This window comes from Nicotiana attenuata, unplaced genomic scaffold, assembly GCF_001879085.1.
Source record: "Nicotiana attenuata strain UT unplaced genomic scaffold, NIATTr2, whole genome shotgun sequence".
Taxonomy (NCBI): domain Eukaryota; kingdom Viridiplantae; phylum Streptophyta; class Magnoliopsida; order Solanales; family Solanaceae; genus Nicotiana; species Nicotiana attenuata.
Window position 1 is genome coordinate 211443 of NW_017671439.1, and position 21827 is coordinate 233269.

At 34.8% G+C, this 21827-nt stretch overlaps 2 protein-coding genes across 3 annotated transcripts; both read left to right on the plus strand.

Annotated features, from left to right (window-relative positions):
• The first annotated feature begins 4122 nt into the window (after window positions 1-4122).
• LOC109208305 (epoxide hydrolase 4-like) lies at window positions 4123-8729 on the plus strand. Its single transcript, XM_019371390.1, has 4 exons — window positions 4123-4831; window positions 7227-7322; window positions 7479-7546; window positions 8386-8729. The coding sequence occupies exons 1-4, from the start codon at window positions 4196-4198 to the stop codon at window positions 8504-8506; spliced, it is 921 nt and encodes a 306-aa protein (XP_019226935.1). The 5' UTR covers window positions 4123-4195; the 3' UTR covers window positions 8507-8729.
• A 5197-nt stretch (window positions 8730-13926) lies between these two features.
• LOC109208306 (guanine nucleotide-binding protein alpha-1 subunit) lies at window positions 13927-21528 on the plus strand. 2 transcript variants are annotated; one of them, XM_019371391.1, is made up of 14 exons: window positions 13927-14038; window positions 15232-15389; window positions 15527-15599; window positions 15877-15914; window positions 16020-16109; window positions 16282-16359; window positions 16533-16640; window positions 17994-18095; window positions 19233-19288; window positions 19752-19886; window positions 20136-20229; window positions 20448-20507; window positions 20588-20667; window positions 21013-21528. In XM_019371391.1, the coding sequence occupies exons 2-14, from the start codon at window positions 15303-15305 to the stop codon at window positions 21188-21190; spliced, it is 1179 nt and encodes a 392-aa protein (XP_019226936.1). In that variant the 5' UTR covers window positions 13927-14038; window positions 15232-15302; the 3' UTR covers window positions 21191-21528. The 2 variants fall into 2 exon arrangements, with proteins under 2 accessions (XP_019226936.1, XP_019226937.1); XM_019371392.1 differs by lacking the exon at window positions 13927-14038 and adding an exon at window positions 14146-14234.
• The last annotated feature ends 299 nt before the right edge of the window (window positions 21529-21827 follow it).

A 21827-nucleotide genomic window follows, 5' to 3' on the forward strand; every position in this document is an offset into this window, starting at 1 on the left:
GAAAAACTGTGAATATAGCGGGTAAATAAACTATGCACATATTTGGTAATAAAATTTCATATATGGTATAGGAAGGAAAATATCTCAAGGAATAATTCTTTTTCAAAAGAAGGGCAGAAATGGATAAAGCATATTAATTCTTCGAAATCCAAGATCGTCAGTTACTTAGCATACTGTCAAGAATTTTTTATTTATTTTTTCATTCATAAGGAATTAATAAGCATCTTCATTACCTTTGTTTCATCTATCATCAGGACTCAAATCATAGTCTTAACGGTGTTATTTTTTTATGAAATTGTTAAAGTTATATCTAAACAAAGTACTAATAAATAAATTTCTTTTATAATATTAGTGAGCATAAAATAAATTTAATATAATATTCAGTTCAATCATGGCCAAGAATAAAACCCAAAATAAGTAGGTAAGAATTTAATGCATTTATATGACAAATGTCCATGAACTAAAGACTAAAGAGGGTCAGGTAAGGCTGTCACAGAAGCTAGGTCAGCATTCATCTCTAATTCCTATCTAATTCTGTCACAATTCACCCATAAGTTTTTGTCCTTGCCCTTCTCCTGAAAAATAAGCTCGTATGCCTTTTCTTTTATATACTTCTTTGGCATGAGAAAGCAAGAATCAAACTTTGACCTATAAGATACACAAACTATTAATACTTTCATTTTTGGTTTTCCACCGATATCCGATACTTGTATCGAGATCCAACTAAATTGGGATTTGCATCGAAAAATTTCATAGTAAAAATAAAGCATTGCTTAATAAAAATGACTTCATACTCAAAACTCGAATCTTAAAATAACTGAATAAGCATTAGCTAAATCACTGCAAGACTCTATGACGTGTTGGCAGTCTAGACAATTGCTATTTTTTTTTTTTGGTTAATTGGATAATTTATATATATAGATCTAAACTGTTACAAACGCTTCATCATGAGCCATCATTACAGGATTAGAAGTAGTAGTAATAGTAGTAGCATCATCTACATTTAGTGCACCTAAGTTTCCAAGACGAGCCAGGCTATTATACATAGATACAGATACTAGTTTTTTGTAGGTGACCCCTTGTTTGTCAGCTTGTAAACTTGACCATATGGATGCAGTAGGTTGTAGGAAAACTGAAAGATAGTTGTGCATGGCTTGCTTGGAACCTTCTTTGGCCAAAAAGTGGGCTACCTTGTTCGTCTCACGAAAGCTATATGTCGGACCACTGGATTCCCCAACTTCTTCAACAGGCACCTGCAAGAATCAATCAGAGTTTGATAAATAGGAATTTGTTGCTCTAGAAGCTGTATGACCTCAGTGGAGTCTGTCTCAACTTCAATGGGTATGTAGCGATGGTCTGCTACTAGTTGCAGTCCTTGCTGCAGAGCTAGTAGCTCCATATGTGTATGATTGATAGCGTGGGAATGTTTGTTGAAGCCTGCTATCCAATCTCCATTCGAGTTTTTGATCACTCCACCACCACTATTTGTATTGATGTTGAATGCACCGTCTGTGTTTAGCTTAAAGTAACCAGTAGCGGGGCGGAACCAATTTATGTGAATTATCTTTTTTATAGTGTTCTTTATTCTAGGTGAGGTGGTGTGTTTAAATTCCAGCGCCCGCCTAGTAGGGATGCCAATGGGGAGAGTGTGCCCTGTGTTTTGAAAGGTATTACGATTTCGATTTAACCAAATGTGCCATAGCGCAAACGGAAGGAAGTTAAGCCATTGAAGATGGGTTTGTTGAAGAGAAATATTGACGTCATGCAGTGCTTGCAACCAGTGAATCTGTTGGTAGGGAGGGTTAGGATATAAAGATTTATGTCTTGCCAGAATTTTACTGCTATTGGGCATTCGAAGAATATATGATGGATGATTTCTTGTGAGTTAGTACATATAGCGCAGTTTTGCTCTATATTTATACCAATATGATGGAGGTATGCTCTGGTTGGTAATCTATTATGTGAACAAAGCCATAGGAAGAACTTGATTTTTCCAGAGTATGCAAAGGCCAAATCCATGTGAAGTTGTAGTGAACGTAGGGTTGGTTATGTAGCAAAGGGTATACCGATTTGGTTGAGAATAATCCATTGCTAGAAAGGGCCCAGTAGGGCTTGTCTGTATATCCAGGTGTATTAGGGATGGTAGTGGCTAATGCTTTGGTGGTGATTTCTGTAGGGATTTGGAAGGAAAGAGAAGTCCAATCCCAATTGTTATTTTTCCAGATATGACTGATTTTGAGTCTTATTTCGTTAGAGTTTAGGGGACCACGAATAGAAGCTCGAAGGGTAGGTGATTGTGGAATCCACCTTGACTCCCAGAGGTCAATGGAGGAGTTAGTCCCTGGGGTCCAGGAAATGGCTTTGGAGCAGAAAGTACCTCCTTTGAGGACACTTTTCCAAATGAAGGAGTGCAACATTTTGTTCTTGCTAGAATTATATTTGTTAATTAAAGCTTGTGCCCAAAGAGTGTTAGGGTTAAGAAATAGTCGCCATGCCAGACTGGTTAAGAGTGCAAGGTTCTTGTCGTGAGCTTTACATATTCCCAGGCCACCTTGACTACTTAGGTAAGGTAACTACATCCCAACTAAGGTAGTGGATTTTCTTCTTTTCCGGAAGTGATCCCCAAANTTAAACCAAATGTGCCATAGACGCAAACGGAGAAGTTAGCATGAGATGGGTTGTTGAAGAGAAATATTGACGTCATGCAGTGCTTGCAACCAGTGAATCTGTTGGTAGGGAGGGTTAGGATATAAAGATTTATGTCTTGCCAGAATTTTACTGCTATTGGGCATTCGAAGAATATATGATGGATGATTTCTTGTGAGTTAGTACATATAGCGCAGTTTTGCTCTATATTTATACCAATATGATGGAGGTATGCTCTGGTTGGTAATCTATTATGTGAACAAAGCCATAGGAAGAACTTGATTTTTCCCAGAGTATGCAAGGACCAAATCCATGTGAAGTTGTAGTGAACGTGGGGTCGGTTATGTAACAAAGAATATACTGATTTGGTTGAGAACATCCCATTGCTAGAAAGGTCCCAGTAGGGCGTGTCTCTAGGCCCAGGCGTACTAGGGATATTAGTGGCTAAGGCTTTGGTGATAATTTCTTGAGGAATTTGGAGAGAAAGAGCAGTCCAATCCCAATTGTTATCTTTCCAGATATGACTGATTTTGAGCCCTATTTCATGAGAGTTTAAGGGACCATGGACAGAGGATCGAAGAGTAGGTGACCGAGGAATCCACCTTGACTCCCAGAGGTCAATCGAGGAGCTTGTCCCAGGGATCCAAGCAATGGCTTTGGAGCAGAAACTACCTCCTTTTAGGACACTTTTCCAAATGAAGGAGTGTGATATTTTATTCTTGCTCGAATTATATTTGTTGATTAAAGTTTGTGTCCAAAGAGTGTTAGGGTGAAGAAATAGCCGACATGACAATTGCTAATTTTCTAGTAGTCTTTGTGAAGATTTGTTCTTTTTTCTTATGAAAATGTGTACTATTCCCTTTATTTTAATTTAGACGATACATTTTGCTTATCAAGAGTTAATTTGACTAAACTTTAAAGCTAAATTAGATTAGTTCAACTCAATATTTTAAAATTAAAATTTAGATATTTAAAAACTATATGAAAAGTACTATAAGTTGCAATTTCTCTCATGTAAATATGATAAAAATACATTTAAAAATTTAGCCCCTTTTCATGTAAAGATAAATCTGAAGAAAACACTGTTCAAAATCCGAAAAATACTCCAGCATAATATACTGGAGTTCGAATTTTTTACATGTGAACTTCCAGCATATATAACATACTGGAGTTCCAGCATAATATGCCGGAAGTTCATGCACAGGTGCTCCAATCTCCGGTATATTATGCTGGAACTTTCCGTGTGTTGGAGTTCTAGCATAATATGTAGGAAGTTCATACACAGGTGCACCAATCTCCAGTACATTATACTGAAACATTCTGTGTTGCAACAAAATAGTGACAATTTTTCAATAATTTTACAAACGCTGGCTATTTTTCAATTACCAGTCCGAAAACTGGCTAGCGTGTACCATTTCCACACACAAAAAAAATGTTTTTAAACAAAACATAACGCTTCGCATTCCCTCCACGGCCTAACAACTCCAACTATCTTTTCCCCATTTACTCTTCCAGCAAGTACGCTTCACTTAACACTACCAACAAAATTATGTTCTCTTGGCTGAGCCCAGTCGCCTTATACGGCGGCTTCCTCCGCCGGTGCCTCACCAACGCCGGCCTAATTTCTCAATCCATGCAAATCGACGACGAAACCACCATCCATTTTTGGGGTCCAAAACCAATTATTACCTCATCGTCGAAAACCCAAAAACCATCACTTTTCTTAATTCACGGCTTTGGTCCTCACGGCGTTTGGCAATGGCGTCCACAGATAACGTTCTTCTCTAACGATTTCGACATATACATTCCTAACCTCGTATTCTTCGGCCGTTCTACGACCAAATCTTCCGACCGGTCCGAGGTTTTTCAAGCAACTTGTATTTTTAAACTCCTCGAGAAAATTGGAGTGGAAAAATGTTCGGTTATTGGGACTAGTTATGGTGGTTTTGTAGCGTATCACATGGCGAAAATGTGGCCGGAAAAGGTAGAAAAGGTAATTATAGCAAGTTCAGGGGTTAATATGAAGAAAACAGATAACAGCGAGTTACTGAAGAGGGCTAAAGTTGAAAAGATTGAGGATTTGCTTTTGCCGTCGACGGCGAGTCAGCTCCGGACGTTGATTACTTTGTCTACTCACCGGCGTCCGCCGTACATGCCGGACTTCTTGTTCAATGATTTCATCAACGTAAGTTTCTTACTGCTTATTTTAACTTTTATACATTACGCGAATTTTTACCCTATCAAATAGTAACATAATTACATGTAGTTATCTGGAGATTAGCAGGTTGAAAAATAATTTGCTATATACGTGTTAAAAAATATACTGAATCAATATTTATAAGTTAAATTCATTGCTCCCGCTGCCCAAATTCTCCTGTTCTTTGATTAATTATCTGAGTTTCTGTTAATTACCAATTGTTGGATTAAAATTTGACGTGAAATTTTGCATTTGAAATACCTTTGCTTAATAATTGCATGAAAATATTTGTAATAGATGCTGAAATTATTTCACTTTTGGATATTAAAAAAAGTATTTCTAAGTATTATCAAATTTTTTTTGTTTAATTAACTCTTAAAAAGCATAAGGTGGTGAAATTTTTGGGATAGTACTGTGAGTAACCTTTAACCTTTTCCTTTCTGCGCAAAGATTGAGTGTAAAGTTCTGCATAGGTTAATATTGATCTACTTTTAGTACTTTACTTTCATATTTCCTTTATTCCTCCTTTGGTTACAATAGTAATTTAAAAAAAAAAAATATTAATATACGAGTTTGATTTGATTTCCTTATGTTTTACCTATAGATTTGAAATAAATACTGGGAAAATGCTTAGAAACAACTAAACAAGGCACGAGTCCTTAAGATTTAGGTAAATTGTTTAGAACTATTGAGAATCATAGACAGACGAAAATGCTTTAACTTTTTCCAAATAATCATTGATGGGTACTGCTGAACGTGTCAGCTATTTCCATTCTTGCATAATTAAGGATTTTAAGGATAATGAATAAATAATCAATCTTGTCATTTAACGAATGAATCGATAATTAGCGGAAAGAATTAGCAGTTGAAACATAATTAATTAGAATGAAAAGACTCTTAACAATTAAATGATCTTTTGTATAGTACTTGCCTTTCCTTTAGAAGAAACGACAGATAGAAGAAATGTGTCTGAAAATTTTAATTATAATAGTATGATGTATCTATCAAGAAGTTTAGGCAAAAGTTCTAGTTTGGTAGGTACAACTGTTTTATTTAGCATTTTTCCAGGACCACTTTGAAAAGTAATTAAATCGAAAAGAGCATAGCACCTATCATCTTATAGCCCGTTTGGCCAAGCTGCAAAAATCAGCTTATTTTGAGAAATGCTTTTTTTCAAAAGAAGTGTTTTTCTCAAAAGTACTTTGGTGAGAAGCAGTTTGTGTTTGGCTAATTAGTTTGAAAAGTACTTCTAAGCAGCAATTAGTGTTTGGCCAAGCTTTAAAAAACTGCTTCTAAGTGTATTTTTCTCAAAAGTGCTTCTCAAAAAAGTGCTTTTGGAGAGAAGCTACTTTTTTCAGCTTCTCCAAAACTGCTTCTGCTTCTCCTCAAAAGCACTTTTTTCTTTTCAAAAGCTTGACCAAACACTTTAATTTTAGAAAAAAAGCACTTTTGGCCAAAAAAAAGTGCTTTTGCCTCAAAAGAAGCTTGGCCAAACAGGCTATAAATGCATACATTATTGATTCCAAGAATATGCTAAGCTACATTCAACTTTTACCTGAACAACTGCATCATTGTTTTTCTGGAAGATTTGGGATAGAAGGGAAAAAGAAGAGAAAAAGAAAAGAAAAGAAAAGAAAAGATTACGTTGTGTATGGTATACGGAAATCATTTTTCAAGAAAATATTTTTAGAAAAATATTTATTTCTCGTGAAAAATGACTTCCCTTATGCCAAACACAGTTGAAGAAAAATGATCAGTTTAGCAAATGTCTTCTCTTAGCTTGTTTGGTATGCAAAAAGATTCATATTATGTCATGGTCAGTTGACTATGTTGTGCACATTAGACATAGATGTGTTTAAGTATTTAATACAGATATGTGCATTTTCTTTTTAGAAATTTCGTATATTTGGAAAATTTTGGATGAAATATTCCACCCATTTTGCCATTAGGGCATGATCCATAAAACATGAATTCCAAAATTTTATAGATGAAATTAGTGGCCTCTAAATTAAAGGAAAGCTATATTTTGTTTCAGATTTCTTTCTAGGCTGTTTTAATTTGGCAAACTAAACACGAATAGGAAAATGTTACTCCATCTCTTTCCTTCCTTCTAAATAACGAGTTAATTAAAACTCTATTATATGCAATGCAACCCCTGGTAGAGAAGTCAGGAATACCCTTTCCCCAAGGGTGTTTAAACTTGAACGAAGTAAAAAAAAAAAAAAATTCCAACAAAAGGTATTCAATAACTGTATAGTCTAAAACCTAATATTTCACCAACAATGTAATTTTCCGAGAAAGGGTGGTCAATTGACCGCCCTCACCAGATTATAGCTTTGTCCCTGCTTTTAACTAAAATTAAAGTTGTCAATACTGGATACAGAAATTATATGTTGAAAACAGGAAGGAGAAGCTGGAACTGTTAAAAGGATTAAGCCTTGGAAGAGATGACACAGTAGATATAACTCCACTTCAACAGGTATATATATACATCTTTATTAGTTAACCTTACCTATTAATTAATTCATCTGTAAAGAAAATCTTTTTTATTTCCTTTGCAAATGCCAAGTGATTATATATCTTTTATTCCCTTGAAAACAATTCTCGTGTAACATTTATAGCTTTATTGGTGTAGGAAGTATTGATAGTGTGGGGAGAGTATGATCAGATATTTCTACTGGAAAAGGCAACTGAACTCAAGGAGTATGTACTCTCTCTATCAACTCATCAACCACTTCATGCTATTATATTATCTTGATATTTATGTACATCATGACTATTATATTGTACATGAAAATAATAAATGCATTATTAATATACAATAAACAATGGCGTATCATTATTGTCTGTAACTTATTTATCACCATTACTAGTATACGGTATGGAGTTGAGGGTGGTGCAAATCATAAACAAGGTGTGGGTGGGTGGGGTGGGTTGGGGTGGAGGATGAAAACAAATTATTTGAAAATTAGGAGGGAAGTGTAGGGAGCGGGTTAATTGAAAAATTTAAAGAATAATAATATGTTAAACTCGTCAACTTTAGCTAAATAGGGAGTACAATATAATTGTGGTAAAAAGGAAAAAAGAAATACATGAGAAATTAAGCTTAAACTGAGATCATTAATTTTGAGCAAATTCAACAATTTAATCAGATTGTTGCACTCCATCGTTCTTTTTGCTACAGTGTAGTACTGCAAGAATCAAATTTGGAGACAGATTATGTATATTTTCAGGTTTTGAAACCTAATTTTGCAAAATGCATGCAATAATATATCCAATATAACAAGTGAATTTCGACTTCAAAACCACTCTGAAATAAGTAGATTTCTTTGCATTTATCTTGTCTAATAGTTACAATGTTGGATGAGATGTGCTTAAATAATGGTGCGACATGTAAAATGACGATTCAAGCAAAATATCCTAACTTGCTCGGGATCAAAGCATAGTTGGTTAACCTTTTACTTTTACACTCAAGTAATATTGGCTATTTGTGTAAAACAAAAAAAAACATCAAATGACTATTATTTGATTCATAAATGCAGGTTTATGGGAGAGAAGGCTAGATTGGAAATCATTAAGAATGCCTCTCATGTACCCCAACTAGAACAGGGAGGGAAGTTCAATAAAATTGTTAAGAATTTCTTGTGTGGTTCAGATGATTAAATGTATTAGACTGGTTCCCTATTTCTTTCTTTGTTGTATTTTCCTTTTCTTACAAGCTCAATTACTAATTGAGAAGATTAATTTCTGGGCTTTTTGCACTAAAATTGAGGAGAGACATATATTTTGCAGCTTTAAAATGTTATGTAAATAACTCTAAGTTTTGCATTCATTTATTTGGTGCAAACACTATGTATAACAGTATAAGTAAATTTTTGTTGACTTATCGTAAGAAATCCCTTTGACGAATGTTTACTTGATTTATGGATAGCCCTTTTCTGACCAGCGTGATGCCATTGATGAGTGAACATAGCATGAAGAGTGGAGACTGTCATATTTTTATATTTGAAATGGTTAGTTTTAAACTTTTATTTTATCTTTGAAAAATATACTTTTATAGCCATACAAATATTTTTAATAATAAATGTGAACTATTACCATAATACTCCAAACATTACATCTTAAAGAGCCTCTAATGTCATGGCCACCTTCTAGGAAGAGTGCCACAACCATTATATCTCAATACAAACAATCCAACTAGTTACATAGCTTCTGAATTAGCATCTGACTCTTGCGAGCTCTTTTAGATTCCTGCAGTATACCTAATCTGTCTGTAATCTCTCTTCTTATTTGAGCAAATACAAAACCTATCTCTATATTTCCTTTCCAAAAGATTCTCCAATTCCTAGCTTGCCAAGTATAATACAGCATTGCTCCCCATATTGCTACAACTATTTTTTTTTTCTTATGAAACTAGTTCCATTTCTTCTTTTTAATCCATTTGATCACTTGACTTGCTGCAGTGTCCTGTAATCTGATGCCCAGCCATGTGCTCAGTTTTTCCCTAAGCTCTGAGATCCATTTACACTTGCCAAAGAGGTGCAATTGTGTCTCTGTCTGTGCCTGATCACATAAGCAGCATTACTGTTCATCTACATGGATCATAAGTCTGCTTAGTCTCTCCTTGGTTAGCAACTTATTCGGGTATGCTAACCATACTAGAAATCTCTGTTTAGGCAGCATAATAGAGCTCCAGATTAAGTCAGCTTCCCGTACTCTGTCCATAGGTCCCAGCATCTGCTGATAGCTCCTTGACATTGAGTACTTTCCTGTTGTAGTTAATAGATACTTGTTGCTCTGATACCATCCTATCATCTGTAGCTTGAAAGGGTTTGATTTCTTCCAATACTAGCTGCCATCCCCTGGCGGATTATGTTCCCATATAGACTCATTGTTATTCATGTAAATACTGTTGATCCACTTCACCCATAGGATATTATTTTTCCTAGCAAGCTGCCATAGCAGTTTCCCTATAGAAGCAACATTCCATTTACTACAATCTTTAATATTCAATCGCCAATACCTCTTTAGTACACACACTCTGTCCCAAGCTACAAGAGTTATCTTCCTTGTCCCATCTGATTTGCCCCATAAGAAATCCCTACACTTCCTATCAACCTCTTTAACTACACTTTGTGGTAATATAAACACAAATGTCCAGAAATTGTAGATGGAAAACAATACTGCCATAAATACCTGCAATCTACCAGCATATGATAGTTGTCTTGTATAGGCATTTATTCTGCTTGTGATCTTGTCCACTAGCTGTTTGCAATCCATCTTGTTCCATTTTCTAGAGGTAAGAGGTAGACCCAAGTATCTGATCGCCAAGGTTCCTAAGGAGAAACCTGTTTGTCTAATAATTGCATGTTTTGTGTTCTCATCAACACCTGCTATGAAAATATTGGACTTTTCCTTGTTTGCCTCCAATCCTATGACTAGGGGTGTCAATGGTACGGTTCGGACGGTTATTTTATAAAATCTGTACCATACCAAATTTTTGATTATTCTATTATGTATAACCAAAATTAGACTTTTCGAAAACCGTCCCAATCATGTCGGTTTCACTTCGGTATCGGTACGGTTCGGTTAATTTTCGGTATTTTTTAAATATCATGTAAAATTCACCAATAGAAGTAGATACAATAACATATGTTCTTTTACAGGACTTACCAAAACTTTCTAGATATTTTACTGTTTAAAAGGGTGATAAATTAAAAAACAAGAAAGATGGCTAGAGTATAGATCCATCAACTATTCGACAGCAACATAAAAGAAACCAAGTAAAAGCAAATAAAATATAAATCACACGAGAGGAAAGATATTAACCAAGTCGGAACTCAAGAATAAAGTTTATATTAAATATTCCAAAAGAAAAATCTAAATTGTATGAAAGGAAACATATCAATACATTGTAGTTTTCTACTCATAATCGCTAGAACACTTTGTGTCTTGCTAATAAAGATACTTGAAATAACTTAGTTTAAGTATAAGTAGCATAATAGATTTTAGGAATTAGTATTTTGAGTTTAATTACTTGTTGGCTTGTAACAATTTTCATAACTCCAAGACCCAATAAAAAATTTAATGCTTTATTCGTTTTAAACTTACTATATAAATATATTTTCCACATATAAAATTTATTTGGTACGATTCGGTATTTTTTCGGTTTATTTTTATAAAATAAAAAACCTACCCTAATTATCGGTACGGTTATAGATTTATATAAAAACCTACGGTTTCTTTAAAAGAAACCTAAAAATCGGTTCGGTGCGGTACGGTCGGTCGGTTTAGTCGATTTTCAAATATCCATTGACACCCCTATCTATGACCTCACTGAAATGCTGCAGTGCTTCCATGACTCTAGCAATAGATCTTTCATTCCCTTTGCAAAGATCATAAGATCATGTGCAAAAGCTAGGTGAGTCAATTTTGTAGCCTTACACATGGGCTGAAATCTAAAGTCTGGTAGCTCACTCATCCTGTTTAGGACTCTAGAAAGGTATTCCATAACCAGAACAAACAACAAGGGGTATATAGGGTCCCCTTGCCTTAGTCCTCTCCTTCCTTCAAAATACCCATACATTCCCCATTAACTTTGATTGAGAACTGTGCTGTGGTTACACAAGTCATTACCAGACTAGTGAAGCTCTGCGATAAACTCCCAGTTGATCATGTCATAGGCCTTTCTTCATTAGGCATCTAGGGGAGGTCTTCCTGATGTTATTGGTCTGAATTGGGTGGCATTTTTTGGGACTGAAACTTTAGGAATTAGTGAGATCACTGTCGAGTTAATCTGTCTCAATAGCTTGCCATTCTCGAGAAAATCCAGGATTGCTTTGGTAACATCTTTGCCTATTATGCTCCACGCTTCTTTATAGAAACCACTTCCATAACCATCAGCTCCAAGACCCATACAAATGTTTAACACCACAATTTTCTTAAGACTTATAGCCACACGTTTGAGACAAGTTTTAAAAATATTTTTTTTCTTTCTTGAATTTCATGCTGAATTAAAGTGTATCGGATAATGGAGGGAATAGTACCTCCATGTATAATATATCTTCTCAATATTGCAATTGTATTTATAATCCTTCTCTCTCTCCGATAAAAGTACTTATTAAATGGAATTTTGACCACTAACCAAAGTAGAAGAATTTAAACACGTGCTTACCTTGATTATGTTGCTTACAGAGTCATATAAGGTTGAAAATATTCATTATTATATGAAGGACCTATAGTGATGTTACCGTGTTAGAATGTGATCTCAGCTGGAAAGTTTGAAGACTCGCTGTGACTAGGTAACATAATATTTTTTTTGATTTAAGTCCCACATTAGGGGGTAAAGCACTCCCTAACACAGGCGACAAGGATTCGAACTCGAGACCTCTGGTTAAGGATGAAGGAGTACTTACCACTCCACCAAACCCTTGTTGGTGACTAGGTAACATAATATTAATTATACTTATCTATTTATTTTTTTAGTGATATCGAACAAAAGTTAAATAATAGTTCAAAAGTTAGTTTGATGAGAAAACATCACAATAGAATTTAAATATTGAACATGAAAAAGAAAGATTTAAAATTTGAAAAGTTCAATAAATTGGAATTCTTAAAAGTTCGAAAAAATATCTAATAAAAGCCGAAAACTTTAGACGCCATCTTTGACAGTATAACATAAACTTTTGTCAATCTCCTTACATATCTTTGACCAAACCGACACAAATGTATGAAGTGGAGTTGCTCAGTTTCAATGTTAAAGAAACAAGGAACACTCTTTAGGATTAGGTATTTGTCTCTTTCTGCCTTATTTTATGAGGATCTACTACTATAAGAGGGGGGAAAAAAGTGAAGGAAGATAAATGCATATTTATAAATAAGAGGTTTAAATATTTTTAGAAAAATATGAATGAAATAACTACTTTAACATCTTTTTAATTTCATGTAATGAAATAATCATCAGCGCCTTATGAATTATTTAATTTTGATCTTTTAACTATTTCTTTTGAAACATTTCATTTATGCTTAGTTTCGCTCCCAAAAAAATACTTTATAGTTTATCTGCATCATTTTACATACATGTAATATTTTCGAAATTAATAATTTCTTTTAGTTATGACTGTTTAAGTACTTTAAATATTCTTAATTATGAAAGTGATGATTAATAATACTTTTAGATTCTCATGAAAAATGAAAAGTTGGATATTGTTTGGGACGGAGAAGTATGAAAAGAGTACAGTATTGGGATTTGATAAATTGTTAGACCAAGTGGTACCAAGAACAGTAGCGAAAGTATTCTTTGAGCAATAAGTATTTATATTAAACTTTAAAAAGTTAATTTTGAAACAATATTAGTTCAGGATCCCTATAAATAGTAAATTAAGTAATTTAATTCAGGTTGTTAAATTAAAGTAAGAGGATACATTGTTCGCAACAAATTTATGCAGGGAAAAATAAAACCGCAATCACAAACAACTATAAAGAAAAAATGATTTTATTGATAAACATTGCAGGTTACAAATCTGTTTATCCCTTAATTCTTCCCTCCAATTTATTCTACGTGATTCGAGGCGGCATATTTCTCGAACGTTGGATGATGCTGACCTACTCAGATGTATTTGATATCCATGAAAAGGAAGAACATCCGTCGATCACTTCGGCGGCTTTGAGAAAGACAATATTATTTGATGTCTTTGATCTCTTTGCGAATATTCCATGATTTTTTAATGGAATTTCGAGATCGTCTGTGAAGGATACATGTAGCCTTATTTATAGGCATAAATTAGGGTTTTGGTAAAGTAGGCACCAAGTAACCTAATAGACTCCTAATATTTCAAGATTTGTCCTAAAATTAGAACTTATTTAAAATTTCAATGTCTACATATATTTTGAATTTTTTTCTATATATGCGCATGGCTTGTAATTGATTTAGTATAAACATTTTATGTCATTTTTTGGGTAATAAATAGTCAAAAAAGAAAAGGAAAAAATAAAAAGTGAATGAATATGAGTATATTTTTAATTTGTTAGTCAAAAGTTGGAACCTTGACCATGGTTAGGTACACTATATTTTCTGTCTCTGTCTCTGTGTCTGTCTTTGTCTCTCCAAAGCAATTGTTTCTGAGCACCGGCAAACTTCTCCCTTTATCTCTCTCTCTCTCTCAGATCACTGCTTAACCTAACAGATCCTCTTAGGTCAGTACATTTTTTAGCTCAATCTTTTACTTAATTTACACTTTTGTCTATATATATGTAAAGTTGCTGCCCCTTTTTTATTTATTTATTTTGTTTGAGGGTTTAAATTTCCAAAGGTTTTTAGGGCTATGATTGAATGTTAGTAAATGGTGTGTTGAGTTGACTGTTTTAAATGCAAATGAAGTGGAAATGTAAAGTGGGTAGCTCTATTTATGTTTATATATACATATATATTTATGTATAAATGTAAAGTTGCTGCTTTATTTAAATGCTTATGGGGTTAATTTCCAAAGGTTTTAGGGCTTGGAGTGTTTCAGAATCAAGAAGAGGAAATTAGAAAGTGGCTAGTTTTATTTATGTTCTTATGTAACTTATATTTATTTACAGGGGGGTGGGGTAAATCTTGAAGTGGTAGTGTTAATCTTAGAAAATCTAAATGGGGATGTGTGGTTCAATTTCCTGCTCAATGGTCATAATATCATGAAATGTATTTACCAACATTGAAATGAGCGGGTTCGAACTCAGTGGAATGTGTATAAAGGATAGTTGGGATGCGCACAAGCTTGCCCGGAAACCACTATACAGGATTCATGCAGCTGATCCAAGCTAACTTAGGAATCAGGATTGAGGCTTAGTTAATTGATTGATTAATGATGCGTTGTCATTTGCGAATAAATGGGACTAGGTTGGTTTTGGGTCCTTAGGGAGTGATACTGACTGGCACCTATTAGTTATTACTGTAGGAAGAAACACTACTTCTCAAAACAATTGCTTTCCCTATGTATTAGAAACATAACCATTAGAAATTGGTTGTTACACTCTCATTCTTGATGGTTTTCCATAAACATTTCATCCAAAATTTGACCATCAATTCTATAGCAGGTTTCAACCTTTCTGAGTGTTCTTCCAACAATGAAATTTTGAACTTAGTTTCTATTTCGTAAACATATCATTTTCATATATTTCTTTTGTATAATTCCCTCATTTAACTATGAGAGGTTTTTTGTGTGTGTGGGGTGGGGGGTGGGGAAGGGTGTTAACTTGGACTTTTATTAGATTGAGATGCAAACATGAAACCACAGAGACGTATTTTGGTTATTCTTTGAATTCAACTGAACTGGATGTGCAGTAAAGTCTTTTTCCCAGTATATTACCTTATTATCTTATTTCTTGTCTGTTTCTCTGAAAATAAGGTATACATGGACATCATAAAGGAGTTGCTACAAAAGATTTGAGATCTCTAGCTTGACTATCACACAGGCCTATGCTGTGTGTGGTATTAGAAAACATGGGCTTGTTGTGCAGCAGAAACAAAGGCTACAATCAAGCCGATGATGAGGAAAATACTCAGGTATGAGTTATGCGAAATAATTTGGAATATTTGGTAATTGTCCATAGTGCTGTCTTTAAGCTAGGAGAGCAAAGAATCTATTTTCATCTTGCTTAATGCATAAGCACCAGTGTCCTTACTAGATCATGCGTCTACAGACTGCAGATATAGAAAGACGTATTGAGCAAGAAACAAAGGCGGACAAGCATATTCAGAAACTTCTTCTACTTGGTAAATCAGAAAAATTAGTCTTCAATTCTCCTATGATCTAGTCATTTCTTACTGTTAGCGTTTCCTTTTATGTCACCATATCAATGTAGTGATTCACGATTTCTATAGACATCTTTCACCTAAACCTGTTAATTCGAGGAAAGCAATTGATTTTTGAACTTTTTTGAAGCTTACTGTTGTGTGTTTTACCGCATGATTAAACTTACTGTTGTGTGATTTCTGGTCTATGTCCTGTTTGACTGTGTTTGCTGAATGCTGATCTTTCTGTTGTTTCAAGGTGCCGGAGATTCGGGGAAGTCCACTATTTTTAAGCAGGCAAGAGATCTTATGATTAATCATTCACGATTTCATTATTCTCTAAATGTTCATGATAATGTATTTCTTTTAACTCCACTTTCCTCTATTTATTTTGCCATGCAGATAAAACTGTTGTTCCAAACTGGCTTTGATGAAGCAGAGCTAAAGAACTATATCCCTGTCATTCATGCCAATGTCTATCAGACAATAAAAGTACGGAATACTTGAAAGGGTGTGTTGGTTATTTCCCTTTTTGCAAAATAGCTGCTGCTTGTTAGAGACGTGCATATATAGAAATATCATTCACATGCTTTATAACGCGGGTTGATTAGTAATGTCACGGAAACTGACATTCTTACATGGTGGGTGTTTGGTGACATGACAGGTATTACATGATGGGTCGAAGGAATTAGCTCAAAGTGAATTAGAAGCCTCAAAGTATCTTCTATCAGCTGAAAATAAGGTTTGTCTTATTCATTCATTGTGCAATTTCTTTGCTTTTCTTGCTTATTATTACCAGATATTTGGGCTATCATCTTGAAGTCATTTAGACAAGGGAAACCCTTGAAAGTGAGGACATGTGATTGCTTGTCTTGCTTAGCTGCATGAACATAATAACGTATTTCTTTGCACCAGGATATCGGCGAGAAGCTTTCAGAAATTGGAGGCAGGTTGGATTATCCTCACCTGACTAAGGATCTGGTGCAGGATATTGAAGCTCTTTGGAAAGATCCTGCTATTCAAGTAATCTTGCTTTGCTTAAGCCCTTTGATGACTTTATTTCAGTGTCAAGTACTTTTTTAAGGCGTGATGATTTGGATTATGATAATTGTTTTTACTTATATAATTAAAAATTATTGATAATTGAAACAATCAATTCATTGAAGTCAATCAATCAACTATGCCTCAATCCGTAGCTAGTATTTTACAAAAATCCCAAACTAGTGGGGTTTTCGTGATGATCTTCTATATATTCTGCTCTATTGGGGCCATTTCACATTTCATTTCAATGCCACTTTTTCTTTGTCTGCAAGTCAAGTTCAGTAGTTCTACAAAACTAGAGGTTTCTTAAATCTCACTCTTATTCCTAATTCTAATGTTGAAAACCAGCAACTGATCCTTATTCCTATATAGTTGGAGTTGTCTATTTGGATCATTTGTTTCCATCATGTTCTAGTCTTAACTCAGTTCACATTGTTCCTAGATATCATAGATCTTTTAGATAAGCACCCTAGGGCGTGGCCTAGTGGTCAATAAAGTGGGTGCAAAACTGGGATCAAATTCCGCCGGAGATAAAAAGCATTAGGTGATCTCTTCCTATTTGCGTAAGCCTTGGTGGATAGAGTTACTCAATACCTATGCTGGTGGGAGGTATCAGGAACTCGGTGGTATAATGGAGGTGAGCGCAAGTTGGTCCAGACACCACCGTTATAAAGGAAAATCTTTTTAGATAACTTTTCTCCGTGTGATTCTAGAATTACCTTGTCCCTTTTTAGCACCTTCAATCACTAAAGTCATACCTACAGATTGGTGAATTTGGAGGGATGACTTAATAATCTCACCTTCTCACATTTTATTCTGTATGTATGTTACTTGCACCCTTCTCTGCCTAAGCATGAGTGGACAGAGTTACCTAGTACCTATTTTGATGGGCGGTAACAAGTATCGGTGAAATAGTTGAGGTGCAAGTAAAATGGCCCAAAACCACCTTCATAAAAAATGTATGTTACTTGCACCTGTAATGCCATCTCCTAGAAGATTTAACCCATATATTTGAATAGTTTGCATTAAAGCACCACAATCATTCACTTTACCTTCATTCTTCTTGTGCGGGCTACACTGGCAATGCATATAATACTGTCTTTATTAATCCCAAAATCCTTATTCTCTAGATCGCTTCTCCATAGTTCTAGCCTTTAATTTTATTGAAGTAAATCACTTAGAATTTGATTTTTTCATACAATGGCTAATCAGAGATTCTGATTAATTAGCCTGATGGTGAAAATCCAAACTACGTGAACCCTTAATCTTTTATCGAGTATCCAAGAAAAGATTAACTTTTCATTACTCTGATAGAGTTTTCTTTCTTTCTTGTAGGAAACTATTTTACGTGGTAATGAGCTCCAAGTTCCAGATTGTGCCCATTATTTCATGGAAAACTTGCAGAGATTTTCTGATATAAATTATGTCCCATCAAAGGTAAGAAATAGAGACTGTATCATGTATGCTTTCGTTTCTGTATACCGATTATATTAACTGAAATATATGGAACTAGAATGATATTGAAATAAATAGAATATAGGAAGTCTTGAGACTCTGAGTTAGTATGTTTTACAGTTCTACCAGTAGTCAGAAGATTAACAACAAGTTGTTCATTGGTTGTATACCAACTCTTTAATCAATGAGGTATTTTCCAATTAAGAGTTCGCTTTCATTGCAATAATAAAAATCTGTTCTACTTTTCATACTGAATTTTCGAAGAAATCAAAGCCATCTGTACTTCAACCCAATGGTAAAACTATCCTCTACATGATGTTGAATTCACAGTTGTTGATAGCAGTTTTGGCTCAGATGCATTATTAGAACTATTTTACCATTAGGATTTGGGTCCTAGGGGTGTCTATGTAAACCGAAAAGAATACTAATCTTGACATGCATAGCTTTGGCAGGATGGGCCAAGCCAGTTTTCTTTCTGATCTCATTTTAATCCACCCGTTTGACACCCCTAGTGTTGGTCAAATATTTCAACATTCAAACTGCAACTTTCTAGAGTCAAATACGACGTCGAGCGCCCAAGATACTTGCTATTACACAGTACACTTGCCCTTGCTTATCACTTATGCCTGTATCTAATTTTCTATTACACTAGTGGTGTTCTTTCTATAGGCAGTGTAAGTGTAGGAAGTACAAGTGTTGCCTGTCTATTGTTGGTAAAGAAAAGTGTGGTCCATCAATTAAGTTCTCATTGTGCTATTCAATTACTCTTAATTGCTATAATTTCTTTCTTCATACAGAGCTTGTTGGATCGTATCTCGTGAATTGTATAAACTTCCTTATCAAAAGATGGGATGTTGTTATCTATATATTATTCCTTTATACACTCCTTTAAGTGCAGGCTAGATACATTTCCCTGCCAAGCACGTCAAAATTCTTTGATGATGATGGCTGTGATACTTTAACAAAGGAATACTGTTTGTTCCATTTGTGTTGAATTGTGTAGAACTCCTCATTTACAAAATTAAGCTGTTAGAATAGAAACCGTTTGTTTTTTCAATTGTCTTTAACACAGTTCCCTATATGCATAGTCGAGTAATCATTTTTCTTGTTATATTGTAGGAGGATGTTCTTTTTGCCCGAATTCGAACAACTGGTGTCGTTGAAATACAGTTCAGGTGAACTTCACGCATCCTTGAACTGTCCTCGTATCGATTTACTAAAACCTCACTTTTAGTGGTTTATATACATTTTGATCTCTTACTGCAGTGTTGGTTTATATGCTTTTCGATGTGTCAAGTCTTAGCCACCCTGTTTAAATGCTATTGATCTAGTTTAATGCAGTTGCGGGTTATCTTCATTAGGTTCTGCCTACTTATGCATATCTCTTCCCCAACCTTCGTTTAGTCTCTTTGTCCCTCATCTATTGACTAAGTGCCTAATCATAAGGTGCATTTATATGTCCTTAAATTTCTTGATTATTAATCATTTTATACTTGTAATGCACCGGTTCTTGTGGTCCTCCAACGATGCAATTGCTTATAACCTTGTCTATTTTCCCCCTTTTTCCCCCCTTGTAAGACACTTTTGTATTCTATCTAGTTTGGGTGCAAGGCCTAATAACTACTAAAATATTTGCAGCCCAGTTGGAGAGAACAAAAAAAGTGGAGAAGTATATAGGCTTTTTGATGTTGGAGGTCAGAGAAATGAGAGAAGAAAGTGGATTCATCTATTTGAAGGTGTCACGGCAGTCATATTTTGTGCCGCTATTAGTGAGTAAGATTTCTGCTCCTAGCTTTCTGATATTTCTAAGATCATTTGCTTTAAGTAAATCCAATTTCTACTTGATCATAAGTAGCAATACATGGATCATGTAGCTTTCCAGATTGAGGAAGAAAATTAAAGTTAGTTAATGTAGGTCAAAAGGATTTTGAATTTGTCAGTAAAGGAAATGAGGCAACTGCATACTTGTTGTTGTTCTATTTTTTTTCCAGTCACTTATTATTGTTCTATTATTCACTTCAGGTATGATCAAACTCTATTTGAGGATGAAAGAAAGAACCGAATGATGGAGACCAAGGAACTCTTTGAGTGGGTCTTAAAGCAACCATGTTTTGAGGTCAGTTTTTCGTTGTCTACTAGAAGACCGATGCTTGGTTGCGAACTTGAATTTTATATCCATCTGTATCAACGTGTACTTATGGCTCTCCTAGTTTTATGCTTTTGCATCACCTTTTTCATCCAAAAAGAAAAAGAAACTTTTGCATCAACTTTCTGGGGTTTTTCAAAAAAACAAATGAAACCAATTATGTAGCTTACGCTTTATTGTTTGTGCAGAAAACTTCCTTCATGCTATTTCTCAACAAATTTGATATATTTGAGCAGAAGGCTCTGAAAGTAAGTACATATTATCTAGTGGTGGTGTCTGTCTGTCTTTGGAACCATTCTTTTCGTCTAAGAATATCCCATGGTTATAGGTGCCTCTGAACGTCTGTGAGTGGTTTAAAGATTACCAACCAGTTTCAACAGGAAAACAAGAGATTGAGCATGCTTATGAGTAAGCTTTCTCATGTGCAGCACTTTTATATATGAGTACATGTTACTGATTCCACTGATGCATTCGTTGGGCTCTATAAAAGTACTTTTTTGGTCCCAAGACATATGTAAGCTCAATACACGCACACACATTCATTTGCTCAAAGATTTTTCCTGATTAGACACTATATCATGGTTGTTAATTCATCTATTCTTTAGCTATTTTCAGTCTATTTTCTGCTTTTTGGCTCTACCATTATTTTGGGTCTTGGGGATGTCGGGGTAGAGCCCTTACTCTTTCCTTTAAAACTGTTGCTCAATTCATGTGCTGAATGAACGTTCTATATTTCAATGATCTACTCTTTAGGTTTGTAAAGAAAAAATTTGAGGAGTCATATTTCCAATGCACTGCACCAGATCGTGTGGACCGGGTCTTTAAGATATACAGAACCACAGCCCTTGATCAGAAGCTTGTCAAGAAGACTTTCAAACTGGTAGACGAGACGCTGAGAAGGAGAAACCTCTTTGAAGCAGGTTTATTATGAAATTCTTTAAATTTTGGAAACAGAAATGTTCATACTCTGAAAGATGCATACAAGTGTGAGGTTCAAACACAGAAGAATAGGCTACTGGCGTATCATATCCAATTCCACTATTTAAAGTTTTGTCAATGTTAGGTCTCTAAGCACATATTTCTTTCTATATTCCTGGTGGTCTTATGTTGTATTTACCGAGCACATGTTCCAAAACAAAAAATTGATATTCAAGTATATTCGATCGATGTTCATTTCGTTGAAATCTTGTGGTCAATCTCACATCTCGAGTTGTACATGCATCGTTAGTCTCCTTTTGCTATCTCGTGATTTATTTACTTTATTGTATAGCTCTTGCCAGCTTATGTTATCAGAGTGTTGTTATTCCAGACACTTGTTCTAGATTTCAACTATTTTCCATGATATTTCCGCATCTGTTTTGGCTTAGAAGTCAATAAAGCGGGTGAAAATTATGGAGAATAAAGTGCAAATTTGAGCTGACAGAAAATATCGCTAAGTGATTTCTTTTCATCTGCTGAAAGCTTTGGTGGTTAGAGTTAATCTGTACCGTGTTGGTCGAAGGTGATTACTTGGGAGCATTTACCTTATGTGATCCCCTCATTCTCATAGTTCCAAATGCTGAATATAG